We start from the raw sequence: 24,755 nt of genomic DNA, 5'->3' as shown, positions 1-24,755 counted from the left end.
CTGGGACTGCTGGATTCTGAGGAGGGGCCGCTTCACCAGACCGCAGGGCCCATGCCCCAGTGACTGGGGACCAAGTGGGGGACAGGTTACCCCTGCTTCCAGAAACAAGGCCAGGGGCAGCTCCCAGAGGGAGTAGAAACAAGAGGAGCGGGTGGAGCTGCACCAGCCCCTGGAGGCCCAACCAACGGATGCGCCTTCGTCCCGCAGGTGAGGGTCACGGCCCCAGGAGAGGCTCACGGTAGACAGAATTAAGGCACCCTACACAGGGCTAACCAGTGGAGCCCGTCCACGCCTGGTGTAATAACTTGCAGCTACTTACAGAGTGAGAGGTAGGGATTGTTCAGACCAAGTCATAGGGTAGCTTGTGGCCTATGGGGGCCACTTGTGTGTTCTGTAGAAAACACAAGTATATACCCAAAGTTTATTAATTTACCCACCAGAGAAGCTGCTTGGTTATCAACTTTCAAAGCAGATTTACGTGGAACACACGGCTTCCAGAGTCAGAAGCAAAGGCACTCTAGAACATCGTGACCAGGTTCAGATTCAGGGTTGCTGCCATCCACTTTCCTTCCTCCCTCTTGAAGGCTTCGTGGGTCGCCTCTGACTGCCCCCCTCCACGCAGCCCCGAGCGGGACGTCTGCTATAGCTCGCAGGGTGCTGGAGGGCTCCGGGGACCGGCTTACATGGAACAGACGGGGAAGCAGGCAGGAAGAGGCGTGGGACGCTTCTTACCCATCCCCCGAGGGCCCTCCGGGAGCCAGGGTCCAGGAGGGCGAAGGTGGCAACGGTGAAACGCCGGTAGTGGGATGGGAAGGACAGCTCTGCCCCGTCCAAGGCTACCAATTGGGTCCTGTAGTTGTCTCCATCGAAAGGACACCTGGGAAGGAAAGAAGTCGAGGAGGCCACAGAGGGACGGGGTGTCAAGGGGAGGAGGAGCCCCGGGACCAGCGGAGTACCCTCTACCACTCACCCGTCGGACAGGATGGGCCACTGAGGCTGCTGGAAGGGGCTGGCACCGGGAGTGGCCCAGCACTGGTGCAGCAGCAGGACCAGACCGGGGTCTGCCCTCTGCAGGAGCCGGACCTCCACCGGGACAGGCTCGCGGAGCAGCCTCACGATGGGGTAGTCCCCGGCCTCATAGTAGGAGCGGAAAGTCTCATCTGCGGGGCGAGGGGCTCGTGAGCCTCAGTGGGCTGTGGGGGGGGGGGCGGGCAGGAAGAGGAGGCCCAGGGACCCCATACCCTGGGCAATCCGCAGCTGGAGCCGCAGGGGCCCGGACTGGGTCACGGGTGCTGGCGAGGGCCATGGGGAGATGGACGCGCGGAGTGGCAGGAAGTCACTGGCGTTGAAGACGCAGCGCACGTGAAGCCTGAGGCCGGGGGCAAGAGCATGCAGGGGAGGGGACACGGCGTCAGGGAGGCCAGCGCGCGTGGCAAGCCAGCCTCCAGCCACGTGGGTGCAACGAGCAGGGCGAGGTCCAGCAGGGCAGCTGGATGCCACCTAGCATGCGCCGGGGGACCGGAGCCCTGCCTGCCTCATCAGCCCCGCACAGCTCAAGCAGGTCCCAGACAGCCCCCAGTGTTGTCACGGGCCTCACAGCGTTAGGCGTTGTGCCACTGGGACTGGGGTCTCTCACCAGCCTAAGCGACACCATACTCTTAGTGGGGGGCCCATGCCCGGCACCCCATGTTCTGCAAGGAAAGCTGACCCCATCCACCTTTACCTCCAGCTCCTAAGGGCTCTCCCTTTACCTCTGGGAGGGAGCTTTCCAGCCTGGGCCGGGTGCTCCAGGAAGACGTGCTGCAGCCGGAGACCGGGCCTGGCACAAGCCAGGTGCTAACAGGCATCAGGGATTCCCGCCTGAGCTCAAGGCCTTGTCTGAGGAGCCGCCCACTTGCTCCTAGGGGCTCCAGCTGGTTCCCCTCCCAGCTCCCTTCCTCTGGGAATCCCTGGAGCCCTGCTGAATTCTGGCTAGCTCCCCCAGCTCCTAAATCCCAGGGCCTAAAGCACAGCGGACCTAGCTTCCACCCCCTGGCCTGCAGGTACTTAGGATTTTAAAGCAAAAGATGTTTGGACCCCCACATGAGCAGCCGGCTCAGCCCTCTTGGCAGGTAAGGTGGGGGGGCGGGGGGGAGACGCCTGGGCATCCAGTCGGTGCCAAGCACAGGATCTTAAATACAAGCATGTCAGCTCTGACAGGGTGACCAGGCGGAGGCTGGTACGAGGGCCCCTGCCCTTCAAAGGCAGGTGAGACAAGCACAGGTGCCCTCGGGGGGGTCCCCCCACTGGCACCCTAGGCACCTAGGGCGGTTCAGCCACTGCAGCCCCCGGGCCCAGAGGCCCCTCTCCACCGGAGGTCCTCCCTCAGCTCCTGCCTCCAGCACACCCTCAGAGAGCTTCCGCCCCCAGGTATCTTCTGCCTCATCTGTGGCTTCGTGACCTCTGAAAGGAAGAGGCAGCAACAGCCACACTCACGGCCTCTGCTTTTTCCAGGGGCCTCGGCGGGGATGCTTGTGGCTTCGTTTCTGAGTTTAGTTCTTGGAGGGATAAGGGCCCGTGCTCCTGAGGACCCCGGCCTGCTCTCGCACTGCCGTGGCCTCTACCTGTCAGGTTTGGGCAGACCCCACGTCATGCTCCCATCAGCACTAACTGAGGGCCATCCCCCCTGCCTGGCAGGGGGGGCCGGGAAGAGCCCAGAGGCTCTGCGATCACACAGCAGGTAACAGTCTGGACATGAGCCCTGATGGCTCCAAAGCCTGTCCTAAGCTCACCTGTGCTCCCTTCACACCCAAGCCCACAGCCCGGCCTGTTCCAGAAAGGCTCCCCCTCACCGGAAGGTGCCGTCCCGCGTGATGGAGCCCTGTGGCCCCGTTCGGGCCTCGATTTCAGACACCAGCTGATTCTCATAGATGAGCTGGTTGCCAGCCACCTGTGTGGGGGGGTGGACAGCTGGGTGAGGACCTCCCAGGGGGCGGTCCTGGGTGCCTGTCCGCGGCCCTGCGCTTACCTGAACTGTGGTCCCACAGTGGGAGAAAGGGAAGCGGAAGACCACGAAGGACCTGGTCTCCTGGGTCGGGGAGCAGCTGGTGGGGGCATAGGCCAAGTGGATGTTGGCCAGCGTGATCCCGTGCGCCAAGGCTGTTTCCCGGGACACCACCAGGACAAAGTGGCCATTTCTGAAGCACTGGACAGTTGCTGGGACAAAGGTGGATTAAAGAGGCCAGTCAGGCCCCTGAGGTTAGTGTCCATGCAGCATGGACATGGTGGGGGGGTGCTGGGTGACAGTATTTAAGTGTTGCCCTGGGACTCAGGAGACCTGGATTCTCTCTGTGTCAGTGTTAGCTCGAGTAACCCCTGGACAGACCCAGATTTTCTCCTGCATGGGAACTAGAGAATAGGAGCACCACTGAGTTTATCTCTAAGCTGGGCTGTTCCAGGGTGCTGGGCTGGCTCAGTCGGAAGAACATGGAACTCTTGATCTTGGGGTCGTGAGTTCAAGCCCCACATTGGGTGTAAAGATTACTAAGAAAAAATAAACTTAAACTGGGATGTTCTCGATCAAAAGGTAGGGGGACATGTAAAGATAGACCTATTAAGGGGCAGCTGGGTGGCTCAAGTCGGTTTAATGTCTGCCTTCGGCTCAGGTCATGATCTCAGGGTCCTGGGATGGAGCTCAGCAGGGAGTCTGCTTCTCCCTCTCCCCCCCCTTCTTGTGCTCTCTCTCAAATAAATAAAATCTTGAGCACTATTACTAGTTCCCTGGGACGACGGTTATCAGCAAGCTGGGATGTACGGGCACCCCATCTAAAGGTCCCTTCAGCAGTCATTCTGGGGCTCAGGCTCTCCTAGGAACAGGGTGGGATGCAGCATGGGGGTGGGGGGGGCAGGGGAAGAAGCCCTCCTAGCACTTCAGGGTTCAGGTGTGGACAGCTGTACCTGTGTTGCCATAGTAACAGGGGACCTCTCTGCTGTTGTCATAGCAGCAGCCAGCCCGCTGACAGGCCTCCTTCGAACCTCTTCTCACTCCACAGGGGATGGGCCCGGAGGGCACCTGGCACTGCTCCCGAGGCAGATGTGCACCTGGGGACAGACAGAGTGGGGAAGGCATGAGAAAGGGCCATGCCGGGCAGCAGACTTCCAGGGCAGTGGAGGGAGTTGGCTTCCTGAGCCTAGTCAAGGGCCATCAGGCCACTCGCTGCTCCAGAAGGCCCAGCCACAGAAGTCCTACATACCTGGGTAAGGTGGCTCAGAACCCCCCCAGTGTTCCAGGGTGCCCCACTGGGGTGGAGCCTGGGTGGGATGGGTGGTGGGTCCAGGTCTGAGGGACGGCAAGGTAGGGGTTGCGCGGACAAGGCCATGCTCTGGGGTGGGGTGGAGGGGCCGGGCCTGCGGGGTGGGAAGGGAGAAGCCCGTGTGTGGAGCCAGGTGGGCGTCCGGAGTCCAGGTGTGGCCAGGTTTAGGACAGATCAGAGTGACGTCTCGTGTTGCATCAACTCGACCGTCGGGCAGCACGGCTTCGATGAACACCCTCAGGTGGGAGCGCCCATCCTGCACGTGAGAGGGAGACAGGGGAGCAGGGAGGGGGGCGCCCAGCATCCCAGGCAGAGGAGGGGGGTCAGGCAGGGAGCTGGATTTGTGGGTTGGTCCCGGGACAGTCCCCTCACCTACCACCCGCCAGCACAAGGGCAGGTGTGACAAGCCCAGCGATGGATTGCGAGCTCCCCCTCCATCCTGAGGCTGTGCGAGGTCCAGCTGGCTCCCAGCTGTGGGGCTTGCCCCCCAGAGCATGAGCGGTCCCTACCTTCTCCAGCACGTGGCAGCCTTTGTAACCAGCAGAGAAGACAGCAGGTCCCAGGGGCTTGGTGGTGACCCAGTGGTAGCAAGCAGAGCAGTTGTTTACCTCAAATTGGTTCCCAAATTCATCTGGGGCAGGGGAGGGAAAGATGGAAGGGAAGCGTCAGAAAGATCTCAAGGTGAGGGGCACCTGGGTGGCTCATCGGTTAAGCGTCTGCCTTTGGCTCAGGTCATGATCCCAGGGTCCTGGGATCGAGTCCTGCATCGGGCTCTCTACTCAGCTGGGAGTCTGCTTCTCCCTCTGCCTGCCTCCTCCCCCTGCTTGTGTTCTCTGTGTCAAATAAATAAAATCTTAAAAAAAAAAATATGTTCAGGGGTGAAGCCAGAAGCTGTTGGCATCTGCCGAGAAAACCGCACTCGGGAGCGGGAGGCTGCAGCTTCAGCCCTGGCTTTGCTACCAGCGTGCTGTGTGTTCTCGGACGAGCCCCTTCCTCTCTGGTCTCTTTCCATCTGTAAGGGGGTGGCTTTACTGGTCTGATCTTTCACAGCCACGGCTCCCGGTTAACAGCACACAACAGCAAGCAGGAATGAAGATATGGGGAGCAAAGGTCAGTACGGTCTCAGGCACGAGCTGGGTGTCATACGCCCTTCTTGTAAGCTCGGCTCTCTGCGTTCCGCAGATGGGCTGCTGAGGCTCGGAGTGGGAGCTTTCCCAGGTGCACACAGTGAGCGGTGGAATGATGGGGACCTGGGATTTCACGGCCGGCCGGTCTGCCGGGTTAACTGGCTGCGGCAGTCATCGGGGGACACGGGCTAGGTGTGTGCCCGGCCTTGTCAGCCCCATGCACTAGGGCGTTCTCTGGGTGCAGGCATGCCCCCTGAACTCCTGCTCAGTGCACGTGGCAAGGTGGGGGTCAGCTTTCCCATCTTACAGATAAGGAAATGGGTTCAGAGAGGTCAGGTCAGTTGTTCAAGAACACAGAGCTTAGAAGCTGAGGATTCAAATACTCCTTTGAAACCCACCCCTCTTTCCTCCGCACCCGGCCAGGCCCAGCAAGGCCCTGCCAGTCAGAGCACTCTGGGGGCCAGTAGCCTGGGCGTCAGCTGAGAGCGGTCGCTGATGCAGAGCCCGGGCCCCCCTGACTCAAGACCCGCAGCTCAGCACGATAGCCCGTGCACACTTCCCTGGGCGACCGGGAAAACTGAGGCTGGCAACTCCCCTTCCTCCCTCCCCCTCCCCAGCGTGGGAGGGAGTGGGGGCCGAGAGACCTCTCCTCTCCTTGTTCCTGCTGCAGGAGAAGGGTCCCAGCCCCCCACTGCAGCCCAGGAAGTGGGGACCACGGTTCAGCCACACTCACCTACCACCTTGAAGCGGATCGTCTGGCCTGGCTGGGGGAACACCCGTAGCTGCATGCCCTTGACCCCACAGTCATAGTGGTGCCACAGGCCTGTGAGACCAGGCTCGGGGTGTGGCCGCTGCCCCAGCCCCAGAGCAGCCAGCAGCAGCAGCGCCATGCAGCGACACCAGACCCCGGCTGAAGCTCCTGCCATCAGACACACCATGGCAACCACAGCAGCCCCCACATGAGGCCCAGGACTTATATGGGGGAGGTGGCAAGTGGGAACTTCGAGGGCCAAAGGGCGCCCACCTGGAAGAGCCCTGCGTGGCCGCCGGGGGCTCTGGTGAAATTCCGGCCCTGAAGGCCAGGGAAGGCGTCCTCCAGTCAGGAGCCCTGACGGGCTGCCCCGAAAGCTGCCCCCCACCCTGACTTCCTGCCTTGCAGCTGGGGCTTGAGGCTGGCTCGGGGCAGCTCAGCCAGGTGATCCTGGCTGGGAGGCGGGGAGGAGGGAAGCTTCTGGTACAAGGGAGGCTGCAGGTGGGCGGAAGGGCTGGTTCCAAGTCCCTCGTCATCTGCTCCCTGCGCAGGCGGCTCTCTAGGGCCTCCTGCAGGTATAGGGGCTTCTGGGCCACGAGAAGCTGCAGGGGCCGTGGGGGTGGGCAGCGGGCCCCTGGTTAGGTTACGAACAGGGCTTTTGGGGCAGCTGGGCAGGCCCCCTGAGAACGGGCAGACGGATGGGGGTGACAGGCCAGTAGACAGGCCGGTAGCCCCTCACTGGGCCCTCCTGACAATCAGGACGTTTAACGGGGCCATGGCTCTTACTAGTGAAAAATCACAAGAACGGACAAGAAATGTACCGTGGCCTCCCAGATGGAATCCTGGAGCAGAACAGGGACCATAGGTAAAAGCTAAGAATCGGACTTAGGTTTGTAACAGTGGATCAAGAGTGGTTCATTAACTGTAATCCATGTCCTGCCCGAATGTGAGCCGGTCCTCCTGCGGGACACTGGGTGCGGGACGCGTGGGACCTCTGTGCTAATGGACCGGTTCTGAGAAATAAAGTCTATTAACCACCACAAGAAGGCTGGCTCATAGGTAGCAGCGCTTCCCGTGGGCCAGGCAGCCCCAAGGCCTCACCCAAGGTCTCGTCACCGCCCTCCTCATTTGAGGGGGGGCACCGTGCCCGGGGGCCCAGCAGAGTCCGGCTCCGCCAGTGACCACTGAGTGTGAGTAAGCAGCAGCAGCTGGGCGGCCTGTGGCTTGGTTGGCAAGGGTCTGGCTCCAACCCGGCCCCTCGCTGTGGCCGGGACACATAACTTTCTGGGATTCACTTTCCTGCTTGTGAACTGGGGAGGAGAAGGCTTACCTCGCAGTGTGGACAGAAAGAAGGACAGTGAAGAATGGGGGAGGGGGCAAGTTCTCGTGGTAATGCTTTAGCACTTGGGGCCGGGAGGGGTGGCAGAAGCGTGAGGGGCACAGGGAGTGGAGGTGGGGGTGTCGTGTTGAGGCAGACGGAATTTGGGGTGATAAGGGCCTAGGGCTGCAAACGGTGGATTTCAGGCTGACAGGGGTCCCTGGAGGGGGAAAGGCGTGTGAGGTGGGCTTTTCCTAAAAGAAAGGGAAGGCTTTAAACTTTTTCTTTTGAAATAATTTCAGACTTACTGAAAAGAATTTCCATATACCCTTCAGCCAGATCCCTCGAATATTAACTGTTGTGAAAAACAAGACAACAGGCCCCAAAATAGCATCACTTACACTAAGCCCCACGTCAGTAAGCCAAGACTTAATTACAGTTTTGGCTCTCCCAGGAACGGAATCTTAAACCAGCCAAAAAAAAAAAAAAAAAAAAAAAAAAAGGAACGGCCTTATTAGCCTTAGCTAGTAATCTGACCAACAGACCCCTGCCATCGTCTAAAGGAAAATGACCTTGCAATGAACCAACCTCCATTTTTGCTAGTATCAGTTCCTTGTTCCCCCTCTCTTCTGCCTATAAAAGTCTTTCTGGATCGCTCCTCCGAGCACCTTTCTATCCCCTAGACCCGATGCTGCTGATTCATGAATGGTTGTGTAAAGCCAGTAGGATGTTTAAAATGTACTCAATTGAATTTTGTTTTCTAAGTGTCTTTTTACATGTGTTTTCGCTCTTTCGCTCTCGTATGCACACAGACGCCCACAGCCACCCTTTCTCCCATAACGTTTGAGAGCTGTTCGCAGATGGTTCTCCTTTTCCCCCTGAATACTCCAGTGTGCACTTCCTAAAATACAAGTAAAAGGATCAAAACCAGGAAATCAGCGTTGGTATAACACAGATGCCCAATTTACAAACCTTATTCAATTTGCCAACGGTCCAAGGAGAAAAGTGTTTTTTTCCTAGACCAGAATCCGATGTGAGACCAAGATCAGGCTTCCGCAGCTCCTCCCGCCTGGGGCCGTCTCTCTCTCAGTCTTCGTTCCTCGTGCCGTTGACGTTTTGAGGAGTGGAGGCCTGTTGACAGAACGGCCCTCACTCGGGTTTACCTGGTGTTTCTTCCTGATTAGATCCAGGTCATGCCCTTTGGGCAGGTGCATTCATTCGCGAGGGCCGCCCAACCAAAATGGCGTAGCCCACAGGGGCTTCCACAACAGAAATTGATGTTCTCGCCGCTCTGGAGGCTGCAGTCCAAGGTCAAGGGGTCAGCAGGTTTGGTCTCTTCTGCGGCCGCTCTCCTTGGCTTGAGATGGCCACCTTCTCCCTGTGTCCTCACGTGGCCTGTACGCACGCCTCCCTCGTGGCTCTGTGGGTCCATATTTTCTCTTGTCAGGACATCGACCAGCTTGGATTAGAGCCCATCCTTGTAGGCTCGTTGAACTTGATCACCCCTTAAAGCCCCTGCCTCCAGATACAGCCACATTCTGGGGTGCTGGGGGTTCGGGCTTTCGGGTAGGAATGGGGGGCACAATTCAGCCCAGAAGTGACACTGCGTCCTTCTCAGGGCTTCTCTCAGGAGGTGGCTCCTATTAGTTTGTCCTATGACTGCAGATATGAATGTGAACACTTGGGTGAGATGGGCTCTGCTGGGTGCCTCTGATGCTAAGCTCCTGTTTCTCTTCGGGCACGGGAAGGACTTGACGGGGCGACTCTTGGAGACGCCTGTGTGCGACGGTCCTGCTCCTCGGCAAGCCTTCACCCAGGTGTGGTGGTTTCCCTCTCCATCATTCCCTCCGCGTGTGTTTGCTTCCTGCTGTAACAGAGCGCTCTCCCTGGGCGGAGGGGGGGACGGCTCAGGGGGCAGACAGAGCCCCAGCCAGAGGAGCTGAGAGCCTGGATTCTATCCTGCACCTGCTGCTCGGGAGTGAAGGGACCGCCCCCCTCTGTAAAGTAGGAATGGAAGGATGATGGTGGGGATGGAATTAGCTACACAGAAAGGTCCATAGGCATGAGGGCAGGGTGTCTCCCAAGGCCCTGGACAGGCAGGAAAAGAGTAAGGGAACTTCCTCATGGCTAAGGGCAGAAGGATGCCTTTGAGAAAAGTTGTGTTAAACTGTCCTGGGGATGGGGAGCTCCAGACCCTTGGCTATGATTCCAATTCTTGCAAAAGCCCATGGGCACCAGAGCTCACCAGCCTGGGCAGCCTGGGAAGGACACCAGCTCTTCTGTTCCACCACCAGAGACCTTAGAAAAATCACTTACTCACTCACTGACTCGATTTTCTCCTCTGTATAATGGGGCCAGTAACAGTGCCTCACCTGTAGGCTTGCTGGGAAGATGAAATAGGAGGACCCGCGGACCACACAGAGAGCACAGTCTGCATTGCTTGGACGCAAGAGCAATAATTAAAGCCACCATTGTTTTTACCGCTGAGGGAAGAAGGTCAGATCAGAGCGACCTGTTGGGGTCTTGGCTTCCCACGTGGCCTCTTTCTAAACCTGTTCGTTCATCTCTTACCTTTTGAGTTTCATTTTTATCTTTTTAAAATGGGGCTTCAATTTCTTAATCTATAGAATGGAATTAAGAACAAGACCAGCCTAGCTGGGGTGCCGTGAGCCTGAAGGCCTGGGGTACCGTGAATTCTCCGCCCTGCCTCGCCTGCTCATGAGAGCCAAACAGCAGAAGGAGGGTGCCACGGCGGGACAGGGCCTCACCCGGCTGGAAAGACAAGGGCGTCACATTGCTTCTCTGATGCTTGTGGGCATCGTCGGGGCTTCCTGAGGGCTGGCGGATTCTAGGGCACGTCCTACCTGCTTCCTGCTGTGCGTCTCGCTTCCTCTTTGATTAACTTCTGCAAAGAGGTCAGAAAGGAAAATGGAAACTTACTTCCTAAGGCAGGAGCAGAGGGAGAAAGCTGGGGAGAAACTGGAGAAAAGCTGGGGGATACATTCCCTTGGGGCCCAGTGCTTGGACCGCTGTTTAAACACACGTGACGTCCTAAGCATCCTCTTAGGAGCCCATGACACTCAGGGCCTGCAGGATGGGCAGGTGAGGGGGAAAGGGCATTCCAGGCAGCGGCCATGCAAAGGCACTGGGGTAGGTGGAGAGGATGGGGAAGCTGGGGACCAGGGGGAAGGTGCAGGCACTCATGGGCGGTGTGCTGGATCCGAGTGTGGGTCTGCACGGCTTCCACAGGCCTCAGAGACCTAGCGGTGGTCGGCTAGGCTGAGATTTGTCTCCCTGCCTGTGGTAGCTGAGGTTGACACGGAGAGGGACCTGACTTCTGCTCTTGCTGGCGGGGACAGCGAGTTCCTGCTCACAGAGAAGCTTGGGCTTCAGGGACCGGCCCGAGCCAGGTGTGGGGGGCGGGGCACCAGCCATTTACCCCAGTGCTCAGAGCAGCCCGGCTGGTGTCCCTGTGGGCCACTCTTCAGGTGGGGACACGAGCCTCTCTGGGCCTGAGGCTCCTTAATGTCTAAACCCCGCAGGTGGGCCCCCGAGGCGCCGCCCTATGACGAAGCCTCTCCCCTCCCTGGGCTCCCGCACCTCCAGTCCAGCAAGGCGCAGCCCCACTAAGGTCTGCATCAGCATCATGGTGGACCGCGACGAGTCATAAACCCACTTGAACCCTGCAGAGCAGGGGGCTCGACATTTCTTTCACAGGCGATCTGTGCTTCACCTCTTACGGGAGGCCTTCGTGGGCTTCCAAAATAAGGGTTCCGGCAAATACGCGAGTGGAAAAGGCAAATGTAACATCTGGAGTCAGGAAAAGGTTGACATGGAAACACAGGGCACTAAAAATAGCTAAATAAGAGGCAGCTGGCTTTTGCGTCGTCCCTCAGTGGCCGGCTCTGAGCGGAGCGCTGGGCTCACCATCGCCTCGGACCCCCACGGCGGGGATGGGGACAGGAGGCATTCGGGGAAGCCCCTCGGCTAAGCGCTCCCTCCCAGGTAGAGCTGCTCTTCCCTGCTCCCAGCACCCCAGGCCCAAGGACCCCGACTCTCCTTTCCAGGGGGTCAGCGTTCTCTGGTGCCCCCAGAACCAGCAGCCCCGGGATCTGCCGGGGAAACTGATGGAAATGCAAACGCCCAGGCTGTACCCCAGACCCACTGGGGGAGAGACCCAGCCCCTTGGGAGGTCCCGCTGTGCACTCGGCTGAGAATCGCTGCTCTGTATGGTTGTAAGCCCTTCCCAAAGGCCCCCGGTCACCCTCCCCCCGACTCTCCCCTCCGTGAAGGCCCATCGGCAGTCGTGGCATCCTCCTGGCGACACCAGCCTGACACTGTGGAGGGCTCCACAAGGGTTCTCTGATTGGGTTCTCTCCTTTCTAAACTCGGCCTGAGCTCCTGACGCCTGGTCACTGGAGGCACCTGTCCTCTGCTTCCGGCCATCGAGCCCCACCTCAGGCTCCTTCTGCTCCTGTCTACCCCCAAGGCTCTCTCTGAGGGGCAGATGCTGGCTCCTGGTTCCTGACACTCTTGCCTCCCGCCCCATCGTCCTACGCTGCGGGGCCTAGGGACGGTGGCACTGGGGAATACGTGCGGAGAGGTCCGTCTCCACCGTGGGAGTGCAGTCGAGCCCCCCCCCCCCCCCGCCCCCCCCCCCCCACAAGAACAAACGTCACTGCCTTCTTCTTTAGAAAATGTCTTAGGGCCCTGCCCATCTGGACTACTTTTTTGTTTGTTTTAGCAACTTTTCATAAATTGTCCTCAGGGAGGGCTGGGTGGAGCCACCACAGTGACTACAGGACTGGAAACAGGGGTTGGAGGAAAGGTCTGAGGAGTGAGGGTTTCAGGTAAGAAGCCCCTTAGCAGGGCTGCCATGAGAGGTTGTGCAGGATGTTCACTGCACAAGCGTACCTGCTACAGAAGGCACAGGAGGGCTGAGGTCCCGAGGGAGGGGGCTCAAGCCCGATGCTCCCCTGCCAACATATGTCTACAGGAAGGAAGTGGGGGGGATTCTTTCTTCGCCCCAGGAGCAGTCTGTGTACCAATCCTTGCACTTTGAGGCAGGGGCTGTGCAGGAGTCCCTGTTAAAAATCCTGTTTCCTGCTGTGAAGTTACTTGCCCAAGGTCACGGAGCTAGGGAGTGGCAGTGCCGGGTCAAAATGCAGGCAGCCTGGCTGCAGAGTCCCTGAGCTCACCCACCATACTACCCTGCCCGCATGCCCTCGGAGGATGGCCATGGGCCAGCAAGTTGGGGTTGGGGGGCGGGTGGGGATGGGGGACTTTCCCCAAAGCAGACGGAAACATCTGTCTGTTTTCTAGGGAGGGCTGCAGACACTAGTCTTTGGAAGACCATGCCCTCCATGACCTACAGGGACGGTGACTACCCCGCGCTAATATTTTGGATAATCGAGTCACTTGCTGATCTCTCGTCTTGGGCTGCAGTGAAAAATATCCCATCACAAGGTCACTTAGACATTCTTCACTCGGGATCGCAGGCCCCACAAGTTTCTGAAGCGCCTGTGTCTGAATGGAAGATTCCTGTAGAGTCAATCCTGTGGGAGGGCGTGCCCCTGCCTTGATATGGGAGTTTTTACACATGTTCCACTGGGCACTTCCTAGGTGCTGGGACACTGAGTTTGCAGGAATGGTACCCGGCCTTGGGAGGCTCGGTCAGCAAAGACTTGGGGAACCATTAAATAAAAACTCATATAGTTCGTTGGCTCATCTTAGGACTCTGTGTCCATTTTAAATAAAAGCTGTATTGCCCTTGCCCTACAGTCTCTACCCATGTCCCCCCGGAAGAGAAAAGGACTGATTTCTACAAGCGCCTACTGTGTGCCTGGCACTCTGTGAAGGAAGGCATGGTGCTGCCAAGCCTCTGGGGCTCCATTCGCAGATGGCAAAACCAGGGGGCGTGGCTTACCTCCCTGCTAGGGCTGCAGGGCTGGTGGTGGGGGGGGGGCTCTGCTCTTCCCACTGCTGGCGCCCTGCCTTCCTGGGGATTATGGGGTCAGGAGAGGGCAGCCCAGGACAGTGGAACCATGCACGAGATGTCCTCTCCCTCAGGGACTTCTCCACAGTCCCGGAGGCATGCTCCCATTCCCTCACCTGCCATTGCAGGGCCCCGGGGCTCCTGCAAAATCTCTGGGAGAAGGAGAGGGGGGCAGGCAGGGGCTGCCAGCAGTTTTGTCCCTTTCTCATTGATGGAGACGAATGTTACTGGAATACTCACCCTCCAGCTGCCCCGCCTCCCCGAACCCCACCCCTAAACACACACACACACACACTCTGGGGTGGATAGCCATTTCCTCCCTCAGCCTCACTCCCCTGCCTCCGCCTGCCGGGTGCTGTGCCGTGCCGCAGTGTCTCCTCGGCGGGCTGCCCCCCGGGAGCTGACTGTCTCCAGGCCAGGAAACCTGTGCTCCTTCTGTGCCCAGGTAAGGAGCAATAGCCCAGGGGCTGGGCAGCCTCAGTGCCCTCTCCGGACCCACAAAGGAAGGCGCACTTTTACCAGGGGAGAGGCTCCAAACAACTAGGCAGAGGGGTGGGTTTACCAAGACTGGAGGGGACGAGCTGCTCGCAGAAGGGAAGGCACTAGAAGCCAGGCACAGTGGTAAACCACAGAAGCCTCTCTCCATACGCATAAGCAGTCTGGGGGGGAGGGAGGATTGCAGGAGCAGTTTTAGGGTAACTGACCCTAAAAGCTTGCGCCCTCTATCCCTAACCCCCACCAGAGTGGGACCTAGCTGCTGGGCTCCCTGGGAATCCTGGGAGGCTGGGCGCCGGCTCCATGCAGCCAGGAAGACCAAACCGGACAGGCTCCCAGGGTGCAGCAGGATCGCGCTCTCTGAGCATCCCCACGGGACCTGGCCAAGGGGCTGCCGGACTGATGGCAACATCTCAGGGCAGAGCGGGGATGGCACTCATCTACCTGCTGGGTGGAGTCCCAGCGGCAGCACTGCAACTGAGCGACGCTGGGCACGTAGTTATGCTTCTCTGAGCCTCAGTTTCCTCTTCTGAAAAATGGGGTCTCATGGGGTCACAGTGAGTGCAATTACTCTGCAAACTCTAAAGTTTAGGAAGCATGAGCATTCTCGGGGAGCACAGGCCCCACTGCTCCCCACCCACCTACCTGCGATCCCCAGCTCTAGGGGATCGTGTGCCTGGAAAAGTCTAGTCTTTGATGTCCTGGGGCTTCACCTCACAAAGGACTGGGGTACCTGGAGGAGAGTGTGGATTTTCTCAGCCTGGCCAACAGTGTTTCCCCTGGAAATGTGAGTGCTGAAGACCACCCCCCACTTCCCGGGCTTCGTCATCCATCAACCCTTGCTTACAGCAGAGAATGGGCCGAGCGCTAAACTCCTGGCAGCTCCGCTTGTCGGTGTTACGTGGGTGGCTTGGGCCTCAGTTTCCTCCCCTGTAAAAAGGGATGGAGTGAAGTTCTAGTGCCTTTCTTCTTGAGTCCTGAGCAAGAGAGCACCTATGTAAAGGGCTATCGGGGTCTCGGGCACATAGTGGGGCCCCAGGACAATCTGAGTACCCCAGCCTTGCTCCCCATCCCCTACCCCCTGCCGCAGTCTCCCACCCCTCCCCCGCAGCGCTCGGATCTCAACCAGCTTCACATCAGGTGGTCTCGGGTTTTCGATGAAGCTGTGGGTGTGCACATCTGGGGCGACTGCACATCTGCCCCAGGCTGGCTTCTCACCGGAGAAGTTGCTCAGTAACTACCTGCCGAATGAGTGTGTCACTGAGCAAATAAGTGAGCAGGCTGGGTGTCCCTGGGTGGGCAGGTGGGCTTGGCTGCCCCCCGGGCAGGGGAACAGTCCTCCAACCCCCTTGGGCCTCCAGGGCCCCAGCCGGGTAGTTCCTCATGCCCAGCTCTCTCCTTGCTCTTATCATATTTCCTCTCCAACTACCAGAGGAGGGGCCGGCTCCACAGTTCAAGGTCAACACACCCAACCTGTCACTGCTGTGGGAGCAAAGGGCCACCTAAAGAGATGCAGAGGCAGGATCTGAAGGAGCTGTGGGTGCGGAGGGCACATCCCTTAAAGGCAAACTTCTCCCACTCCCCAGGCCAGCCGACCCCTCCTGCCCTTTAGGGGGGAACCTCGTTCCTGCCCCAGGGCTCCGGGCATGGGGAAAAGGAGTCCTGCGTGGCCTCGCCTTGTTTCTGTTTCTCCACGTGACCTCTGGGGACCTGCAGGATGATAATCACACCACCGCGTGGTCTTCCTGCACAGCCCGGGCTCTGCTCTAAATGTTTCTATCTGTAAACTCACTGAACACTCCCAGCAGCCCCAGGAGCCAGTCCTGTGACGACTGACATCCATGTCACAGGGGAGGAAACGGGTTCAGGAAGGCTAAATGGCTCGCCGAAGGCGGCAGCGAGCAGGGGTGCAGCCGGGATGTGAATCCCCCCACCTCACTGTCTCTGCTCAGCTCATGCCCCGGGGCCTCATCCCTACACTGGTGATTCAGATTCCGATGTCCTGGGGAGGCTCCCCTGCTGCCCCTGCCCGGGCCCACCTCAGCGCCCCCCCTTCCCCGCAGAGCTCACCATGTCGGCCAACGTCAGCCTGAAGCCGCTCTGCCCGGTCCTGGAGCAGATGAGCCGCATCCAAAGCCACAGCAACTCCAGCATCCGCTACATGGACCACGCGTCCGTGCTGCTGCACGGGCTGGCCTCGCTGCTGGGCCTGCTGGAGAACGGACTCATCCTCTTCGTGGTGGGCTGCCGCATGCGCCAGACCGTGGTCACCACCTGGGTGCTGCACCTGGCGCTGTCAGACCTGCTGGCCGCCGCCACCCTGCCCTTCTTCACTTACTTCCTGGCCGTGGGCCACTCGTGGGAGCTGGGCACGGCCTTCTGCAAGCTGCACTCCTCCATCTTCTTCCTCAACATGTTCGCCAGCGGCTTCCTGCTCAGCGCCATCAGCCTGGACCGCTGCCTGCAGGTGGCGCGGCCTGTGTGGGCACAGAACCACCGCACGGTGGCCGCGGCGCACAGGGTCTGCCTGGCGCTCTGGGCCCTGGCCGTGCTCAACACCGTGCCCTACTTCGTGTTCCGGGACACCATCCCGCGGCGGGACGGCCGCATCATGTGCTACTACAACGTGCTGCTCCTGAACCCCGGGCCTGACCGCGACGCCACGTGCAACTCGCGCCAGGCGGCCCTGGCCGTCAGCAAGTTCCTGCTGGCTTTCGTCGTGCCGCTGGCCGTCATCGCCTCGAGCCACGCGGTCGTGAGCGTGCAGCTGCGCCACCGCGGCCGCCGGCGGCCCAGCCGCTTTGTGCGCCTGGTGGCGGCCGTGGTGGCGGCCTTCGCGCTCTGCTGGGGGCCCTACCACGTGTTCAGTCTGCTGGAGGCGCGCGCGCACGCCGACCCCGCGCTGCGGCCGCTCGTGTGGCGCGGCCTGCCCTTCGTCACCAGCCTGGCCTTCATCAACAGCGTGGTCAACCCGCTGCTCTACGTGTTCACCTGCCCCGACGTGCTGCACAAGCTGCGGCGCTCGCTGCGCAGTGTGCTGGAGAGCGTGCTGCTGGACGACAGCGAGCTGGGCGGCCTGAGCAGCGGCCGCCGCCGGCGCGCTGCCCGCCCCCGCCCGCCGCCCGCGTCCGGGCCCGCACGCCTGCTCGCCTGGCTGCGGGGCGGCCGCCCGGCGTCCGCGCAGAGGGCCCGCGCCCGGTCCCAGGACGAGAGGGGCCCCCTGAACCGGGCGCTGAGCTCCACGTCAGGCTAGAGGGCGTCCCGGGCCTTCTCCCCCGGGGGGGTCAGGGCCGGTGGCGATCAGGCGCGAGAGCGTCCCGGGGCGGAGTCAGGCTGGGACCCAGGGATCTGCATTTTAAAGCGTCTCCCGTGGCTCAGTTCCCTTCAGAACTGTCAGCGGGCGGGGCGGGCGCCCAGAAGCTGCATTTCCATCAAACTTCCAGGAGGCGAAGTCAGGACTGCTGGTCAGCGGACCCCGTGTGGACCAAGGCGGGGTTAAAACCACAAGATTTCTCAAACTAGGGTACAGGGGATGCACCTTCCTGGAGCTCAGCTTTACCAGATGGTAGGACGGGGAAGGGAGGGAAGTATTTTTACATGAAACCAGTGGTGTGGTCTGGAGTAGGAAACAGAGAGAGGAAACGTTTGGGAAGCATTGGTCTGGTCTAACTCTTCATGTAGTCACCTAGCCAACGTTTATTGAGCTAGATGCTTGATCCCGCAATCTTGAGGGACAGGTCCTATGAGCCCCAACTTCCACCCATGATCCGACCGAGGTACATGGAGATGAATCCACCCGCCCCAAGTATAGCGTCTGCACACTCACCGTTAAGCACCATGCGGTTCCATGACCACTTAGTAAGTGAAAGGACACCCCCTCCCAGCCCCAACATACCCGACGCTGAAGGTCTTGGCTGCAAGAGGCCCCATCGCTACCCTACTGACCCAGCACCAACCAAGGGGTTTATAAGGTGGAAAGAGCAAGGGGCTCCATGGCCAGTCTGGGCTAATCCAAGTGCAGTGGGGATCTCTGCTGAAGGTCGTCTTAGTGCTTCAATGTGCACAGCAGCCTCTGAGACCATAGCACGTGACATTTCCTCACGAATCTGACATCTATGCAGGACTGGTATTTCATGGGGCACCCCGTGGGCCATGCTGGTAATCCCCAGATCTTTCCAACGCCCATCTCCCAACCACATGGCGGCGGCGGCTGTCCCACTTTGCAGCAGTGAGGGCTAACTCGGACCTCCTTAGAGCACATCCAAAACCACCACGTGCTAGAGGACAAAGACCACTGCACTTGGGTCTGTCCCAGGGCCAGGCGCACAGCGGTGGCCAGTAACTGTTTGGTGGGTGAAACATGAGTGGAAGGGTGGAGAGAGAAACTCTCTTGGGATCTTGGTCCACTGCTGCGGGTGCCGCTCCTGGCTGGGGTCCCGAAGGCTGGGCTGGCCGGCTCACTGCTTACCACTGTGCTGGGCCTTGCCCACAGCAGAGGCTCAGTAGACGGATGGACCATAGATGGGCAGCTGACCGAACCGACGTCCACCTTCACACCTCCCCATGTTCCCTGCTACCCTCCCCTGCTTCATTCGTAGCACCTCCCACTGTCTAACACAATACTGTTTCCCTGTTTATTACGTTTTTTTCCATCAGAACAAAAGCTCCTTGTGGGCAGGCCTCTGTCTGTATTCTGATACCTAGAATTATGCCTGTACACAACGGGTGTTCAATAAATATCTGTTACAGACTGGATAGTGTGAGTGAATCAGATCTGTGGGGCTTCTGCAGAGCCAGGCGAGAGGGAGTTGGGGGGTGGGGGGTACTCACTCCCTGCCACCTCCTTAATCTTTCAGTGTTGAAAAGTTGGGGAAGCCGGGTTCTGTTGGCCCGGCGACAGGGCCAGCGGGCTGCAGAGACACCCCAAGCAGCCTTTCGGATGGTGAGGGGAGCTGGTTCCTGACTGCAGCGGCCTGGCCTGGGTCGGACCCACGACCTTGAGACAGAGATTCACCGTCCAGTTGTCAGCTCCCAAGGAACCAGAGAATTTACCCTTCTTGGTTGCAAGGCACTTGATGGAGGAGGAGAGATGAAGAAGGAGGCGGGGGTGGGGCTGAACCTCTTCCCTCCTCCAGGATCCCTCTGGGCCTGCGAGCCCTCGAAGGCTCGAGCCCCTCTGGGGTGGGCTGGGGTGGCGCGAGCGCTGAAGTGCCGCGTCCCGCAGAGGCATGTGACCAGCGGCCCGACAAGTGCGAGTGTGACACAGCGGCTGGCCGCAGAAGGCCTCTGGGCTGTCCTGAGCTCAGATCTTGGCTGCTGGCCACTGGGGCGGCTGCTTCTGCAGCAACGCCAGCGTGTCTCGCTTCTCAATGGAGCGAAGCTGCTTCTTCTTTGCCCGCTTGAGCTTGGCGGGGTTTCGGATCTGGGGGTGGTGTGAGGAGAGGGCATTAGCGTGGCTGTCGTCTCTGCCCTGTGCCCCGGGGAAAGGGAGGCTACCCTGCAGGGGGGCCGACGCACTTCGAGCACAGCGCCCAGCCCGGCCGTGGTTCAGATCCCCTGAGCGAGACAACACTCACCACTTGGACAACCTCTGCCCTCCGCTCATTCTCTAGGCGACGTTTCAGGTTCTCAGCCCGGCGCTGTTTCTTCTCCTAGAACACAGAGGGGATGGGGATTTGACGCTGGGAGCTGGGGTAGCCCTGGTCTCTTAGGCCTCAGAGGAGCGAGAGCTGGCTGAGTTCCCAAAGAGAGGAAAGACCCTCTCACCCCGGCTCGATTGTTGGTGGTGGTGTGTGTGGGGGGCGGGCCAGCAAGGAGCTATGCCCGTGCCCGTGGGACCAGAGGCCCACCGTGGCGGGAAGCTCCTGACTGCAGCTGAGAAGGTGGGCACCTGGCTGTGCAGCTCAGATAGGGGGAGAGGTAAGACACAGGTGGCTCCCCACATGCACAATGGCCCCTACACCATCCCCCCCATCAACTACCAGGGGGGAGGGGATGGGCTGGCCCTTTCGCTCATTCCCACTCTCTCAGGGTCTCCTAAGGTTCATCCAGGCGTGGGGCTGGGAAGGGTGGAGGCCAAGGGGAAGAGGCTCCCAAGCTATCTGGCCCCGGTTCAAATCCTGACTCTGCTGCTTCCAAATGGGTGACCTCGGTCAAGTGGCTTGACCTCTCTGTGCCTCCAGGCCCCACCTTGACAGTGAAGAGGCTTACACAGGATTGTCCTGAGGAATAAATGAATGTGTGCATGCATGCACCGGCTTCAGAGGGGTACCCCGCCCGGTGGGAACACTTCAAAGGTGGATCTAGTTGGAGTCTGTCTCAGGGATGGGGAGTCTAGTGCCTTCTGGCTATGCTGACTGCTGTCCCAGGTGGGGACCGAGGGCATGTCAGCTCTGAGGCCACTGCATGGTCAGGGGCCTCTCCTGGCTTTGATGACTCAGGGGAGCAGGCGTGGCCTGGGCCCCCAGGGAGGAGAAAGGAGAAGTGAGATTTGGGCTCCTGGTGACCAGAAGTCTGTCTTGCCCAAGAAGTAGTCAGGGCCACACAGGAAGTAAGATAAGGACTCAGCACATAGCAGCAGAAACGCAGTCTGCAGGGCCTCGGCCACAGCTGCACTGCGGTGACTCAAAGCAGGGGCGAGATGACTGAGGTGACTGGCCCAGCCTTGGGGGGAGGTGTTTGACTCCTCCTGTGCCCCTGGGATCACGAGGCAAGTGACAGCCTTCTGATAATCCCAGTCCTGGAGTGGTGGTTGCGGACCTCATAGTCTCTGTGTGCTGCCTGCTGGCGCTTCCTGGAGCCCGAGGGGGGCCTCTAAGGGGGCATTTCCGGCCTGGGGATGAGCGGCAAGGAGAGAGCGGGAGGAGAGTGTGGGATAGCCACTTTACTGATGCGTGGTAGCTGTCTCTTGGAGAATGACGGCAACAGTCCCAGGGATAAGGCTCCTACCTGAGCGAGGACCCTGAAGCCCATCTCACCAAATGCTTCTATCAGCAGTGAGAGCCACTGCGGGGAGGTTCGTCCCGGGCTCCTCCCCATCCTTGAGTCTCTTGCAGAGTCCTGGGCTAACCTGGGCGCTGCCCTGGGCTTCCCCACCCTGTGGTCCCAGACCACACTTCTGCTCCTGGCCAGGCTCCCCCTGCCCTGCCCCCCAGGGCTATTCCAGCAGTCACCGGCTCAGCCCCCAGAGCTCCAGCCTCCGCCTGGCTGGCCAGCCCCTCACCTGCCGGCGTTTCTCCTTCTCCTCCTCTAGATGCCGGGCGAAGTCCTTGGCCAGCTTCCTCTCCTGCCGTTCCTTCATCTTCCGCTGCCACGATGTGCGCAGGGGCTTGTCCTGCACCATTTGGGAGAACCTGGATGGGAGACAATGGGCGCTCGTGTCGTCTGTGGGGGGCGCCCAGGCCCACACTCCCCTCAGCTCCCAGCTCCGGGCCATCCTCCCCAGAGCCCAGGCAGAATTACATCCCCCCCCCCCACCTGTTTGCCAGGCAGTCACCCCTCCGGGTCTGCAGAAACGGGCCCCCCATCGTGCCAGCTGCCATTTCTTAAGCCCTAGTTACGCGTCCCTGAGATGGGTACTCTTGTTCTTCCCATTTTAAAGACGAGGAAACCAAGGCTCAAAGAGGTTAAATAACTGCCCCAGATCACCTTGTACCCAAACGGCTGTCAAGACTGAAACCCGTCTGTGACCAGAGTCCAGACCGCAGAGCCTTTCCATAAGGTTCTGCTGCTCCCACGAAGCAAACTCAGCTTGGTGCTCAAGCTTCTGGAGGGAAGGCTCGTTCCAACAGTGCGGGTGTGTGTGTGTGTGTGTGTGTGTGTGAAAATGTAGTGGGCATGAGAGGATATCGGGGACGTCCTGATTTTCCTGTGTGATAGTGGCATTACGGTCCCAAGAGAAATGGGACTATCTCGGGAAGAAAGCACACTGCAAGCACGTATGGGTGGAATGATCTATCTACGACGTGCTGGAAAATATTCCAGGAAAAAAAAGGAAAGAAAGGGATGTCAAGGGGCAAGATGAAGCTGGACCAGTAAGACTGTGAGTGCTGCTGAGCACACGAGGAGAACAGGGGGTCACAAACCACGCTCTCCCCTTTTCTGTAGGTCTTTCTCCTTGAGCCATCTGAAGCCTCTCTGGCTGTCCCGTGGGCCTTTTCCCCTTAGCAGATCTTCTCATAGTGGCCTTTTTGCCTCCTCCACCGATTTCTTGACTTCTGAAAGAGCTCTTCATCCACTTCCATTATACGGTGCCCCAAATGGTCACAGCAGGTCAGCGGGCTTGCCCCAGTTCCTGAAGCCTGTGGGGCACACAGGGCAGAGCCCACTCCCCTCCACGGGAAAGGGTCAATACTGCTCTTCCGGGTCTTCCTCTCCCCTTCCTGTTCCACAGGAGTCTGGTACACACAGCCTGGACCTTGACCCCAGGCCTGTCCATCTTCAGCCTGGTTCTGATCCCAGAACAGCCCTCGACTGCTCCCTCCCTCTGCCCAAGGACTTCCTNACCGGGCATCCTAAGCCCAGAAGGATGGGGCTGCAGCACAGACTTTCTCCCACCCCAGTGACGAGAAACCCAAAGGGACAAGGCCGTGGGGACCTGGACACACACAGAGCCACAGGACACAATGCTGGATCCTTCTAGAGCAGCACTGCCAAGCACAACTTCCTGTAATGGTGGAAAGGCTCGATATTTCCGTTGTCTGGTAAGGCAGCCACTGGTCACACTGGCAGCCGAGCACTGGAGATGTGGTTGGTGTGATGGAGGAATTGAATTTTTAAGTTTTTAAATTTTCATCAGCCTAAACTGAAATTGCCACATGTGCCCGCGGCTACGCTTCTGGGACAACGCAGTTCTGGGGCACCGGTTTTACCTGGAGGTTGAAGACAGACAGGCCTGGGTCTCAAGGCCGGGATCTGCCTCCTACTACTTGGACGACCTTGGGCAAGGTAGCCAGAGTCCCAGCGACTTCCCACGTTAGAGACCAGAATGGTTTCTGTTCCAAAGGGTGGTGGGAGGATTGAGACAAGGCTGGAGAAGCCCTTAGCACAATGCCCTGCACACGGCAGGTGCTCAGTAAACACTGTCCTTCAGAGAAGGGAGACTGGCACACCCAAGGAGCGCTGTGCACGTGGCATCTGGCCTGAGCACGGAAGGGGGGCTGCAGCCGGGCCTTCCCAGCCCACCGCCGCCCTCCACATCCCTCGTTTTGCTGGGACGCCTCCTGCTGCAGGCGCTGCGTCCACTGTCTCCGGGCTCTGCTCACCGCCCGCCGAAGCTGCTTCCTCGAAGACCCTGAACATCAATTCACTGGCCCTTCGGCCCTTATCCACAAGACCACCTACAGCTTCCGAACGTGTTTTAGTTCTACGACAACCGCGTCCTCACTGGTCTCCCTGCTTTCACCCTGACGTCCTGTGGTCTGATAACCCCCCGATGTCTCCGCACAGCCTCGAGTTTCCCATATGTAAAATGAGAATCATAACACCAGCGGCTTCATAGTGCTGCGTGCAGATTAAAGACCGTGAGGCATGCTGGTCCCTCGGCTTAGCAGTGTTCTACAGGCTCACGGCTCCATAATACTTTTTAACACAAGGGCAAATAACTGTAACAGATACTAGCTGGTGAAGACCTCACAGCTTTTTATCAACTAACGGCTGGCTTACTTGCTTCTGCTTCCCTCACTGGAAAACGGGCAGACAGAGGTAATGCTTGTTGAATGAATACACAAATGAGGTGTTCTCCGAGAGGTACACAGGTACTCTGAGGAGGAAAGCATCACAGAAATAACCTTTGAGGGTATGGTCTCACCCTCCCTGGGATCCCAGAGCATTTTACCACATTCTGATTATAATTATCTGTTTGTGAGACCCCCAAAATGTGAGCTCTCTCCATCCCTGGGCCTGTCTCCAGGCTTGCACGGGTCCCCCAACTTCACCTTTTCTTGGAGCGGTCCTTCCACACCCGCCCCGATTTGGGCTTTCCTTTAGGGATTACAGGAACTTCCTCCCCCTCCTTCAACTTCTTGGACGCTGGGGCGTGGGCTGAAGAACTTTTCCGCTTCTTCGCCCCGGGGCAGCTTCTCACCGTCTCCACGGCCGGAGGAGGCTTGCTCGGCTCGTGCAGACCCCGGGTGGAGCCGGGTGACTGGGCTGTCGGCTCCTGCAGTGGCCGCGAGGGCTCCGGACCCGGCGCCTGCTGACCCGGGTAAGGCTCAGGGGATCCTGGGCCCAGCGGCACTTGATGTCTGGGAGATCCTGGGGCCAGCTCCTTCTTACTTAGAGCCAACTCCGAGTCCGGTTCTTCTTGGGCCTGGGAGAACTTTGCTGATTCCCCACTTGGCTTTGGCTGAAATCCGGGGGATTCTGGACCCGACTCCGGAAGTGTCTGGGGCGACTCCAGACCTGGATCCTGCTGGCGCTCGAGGGACCCTAGGTCCGGCTCCAGCTCCCTTCCGGGGGACCCCAAACCTGCACCCTGCCGTAGAATAGGTGATCCCGGGCTTGGCTCCGGCTGATGTCGGGGGGACTCCAGGCCGGGCTGCCGCGCACTTGGCGACCCGGGCTCCCTCGTTTCTTCTGGGTCCGACTTGACCTCCACAAGGGCCCGTCTCGCCCGCAAAACTGAGCTGGGGGTCTCGGGGGATTCAGGGTTTAGGCCTTCCAGCCGCCGGCTGCGCCTCAGCGGCGTATCCATGGTTGGGCCTGAAAGTTTCAAATTTCAGCCCACGTGCAGCCTCCACTGTGTCTGGGACCAACGGCGCGGTCCTATGACGTCAGC

General features: G+C 59.5%; 3 protein-coding genes and 1 long non-coding RNA gene across 10 annotated transcripts in view; 2 read left to right on the top strand and 2 right to left on the bottom strand.

Annotated features, from left to right (window-relative positions):
• ZP1 (zona pellucida glycoprotein 1) overlaps positions 1-14,908 on the bottom strand; it is a 15,942-nt gene extending 1,034 nt beyond the window's left edge. Inside the window, exons 1-10 of one of the 5 annotated variants that reach the window (XM_040639172.1) lie at positions 6,153-7,221; positions 4,802-4,923; positions 4,233-4,548; positions 3,937-4,080; positions 3,008-3,195; positions 2,832-2,929; positions 1,242-1,369; positions 971-1,160; positions 733-877; positions 438-517 (exon numbers count right to left, since the gene is read on the bottom strand). In XM_040639172.1, the coding sequence (XP_040495106.1) occupies positions 464-517; positions 733-877; positions 971-1,160; positions 1,242-1,369; positions 2,832-2,929; positions 3,008-3,195; positions 3,937-4,080; positions 4,233-4,548; positions 4,802-4,923; positions 6,153-6,357 (1,590 nt within the window). In that variant the 5' untranslated portion in view covers positions 6,358-7,221 and the 3' untranslated portion in view covers positions 438-463. Of the gene's footprint in view, positions 1-437; positions 518-732; positions 878-970; positions 1,161-1,241; positions 1,370-2,831; positions 2,930-3,007; positions 3,196-3,936; positions 4,081-4,232; positions 4,924-6,152; positions 7,222-8,460; positions 9,830-14,623; positions 14,712-14,825 lie in introns of those variants that run through there. The other 4 variants (XM_040639170.1, XM_040639168.1, XM_040639171.1 and 1 more) reach the window with 4 other exon arrangements.
• LOC121104777 lies at positions 3,114-6,225 on the top strand. Of its 2 annotated transcripts, XR_005837138.1 has the most exons (4): positions 3,114-3,237; positions 4,032-4,236; positions 5,343-5,402; positions 6,090-6,218. It is a non-coding gene; the product is annotated as an uncharacterized LOC121104777 (long non-coding RNA). The 2 variants fall into 2 exon arrangements; XR_005837139.1 differs by lacking the exon at positions 5,343-5,402 and having other exon boundaries at positions 6,090-6,225.
• PTGDR2 (prostaglandin D2 receptor 2) lies at positions 13,819-18,733 on the top strand. 2 transcript variants are annotated; one of them, XM_008707544.2, is made up of 2 exons: positions 13,819-13,928; positions 16,042-18,733. In XM_008707544.2, the coding sequence occupies exon 2, from the start codon at positions 16,050-16,052 to the stop codon at positions 17,229-17,231; it is 1,182 nt and encodes a 393-aa protein (XP_008705766.2). In that variant the 5' UTR covers positions 13,819-13,928; positions 16,042-16,049; the 3' UTR covers positions 17,232-18,733. The 2 variants fall into 2 exon arrangements, with proteins under 2 accessions (XP_008705766.2, XP_040495108.1); XM_040639174.1 differs by lacking the exon at positions 13,819-13,928 and adding an exon at positions 14,624-14,765.
• Positions 18,599-24,755, bottom strand: CCDC86 (coiled-coil domain containing 86). Its single transcript, XM_008707468.2, has 4 exons — positions 23,914-24,755; positions 21,201-21,330; positions 19,555-19,629; positions 18,599-19,400 (listed from the first exon to the last, which is right to left on the bottom strand). The coding sequence occupies exons 1-4, from the start codon at positions 24,669-24,671 to the stop codon at positions 19,281-19,283; spliced, it is 1,083 nt and encodes a 360-aa protein (XP_008705690.1). The 5' UTR covers positions 24,672-24,755; the 3' UTR covers positions 18,599-19,280.

Source organism: Ursus maritimus, unplaced genomic scaffold, assembly GCF_017311325.1.
Source record: "Ursus maritimus isolate PB19 unplaced genomic scaffold, ASM1731132v1 scaffold_23, whole genome shotgun sequence".
Taxonomy (NCBI): Eukaryota; Metazoa; Chordata; class Mammalia; order Carnivora; family Ursidae; genus Ursus; species Ursus maritimus.
Note: the sequence above shows the minus strand (reverse complement) of the source record. Positions and strands in the feature narration are given on the sequence as shown.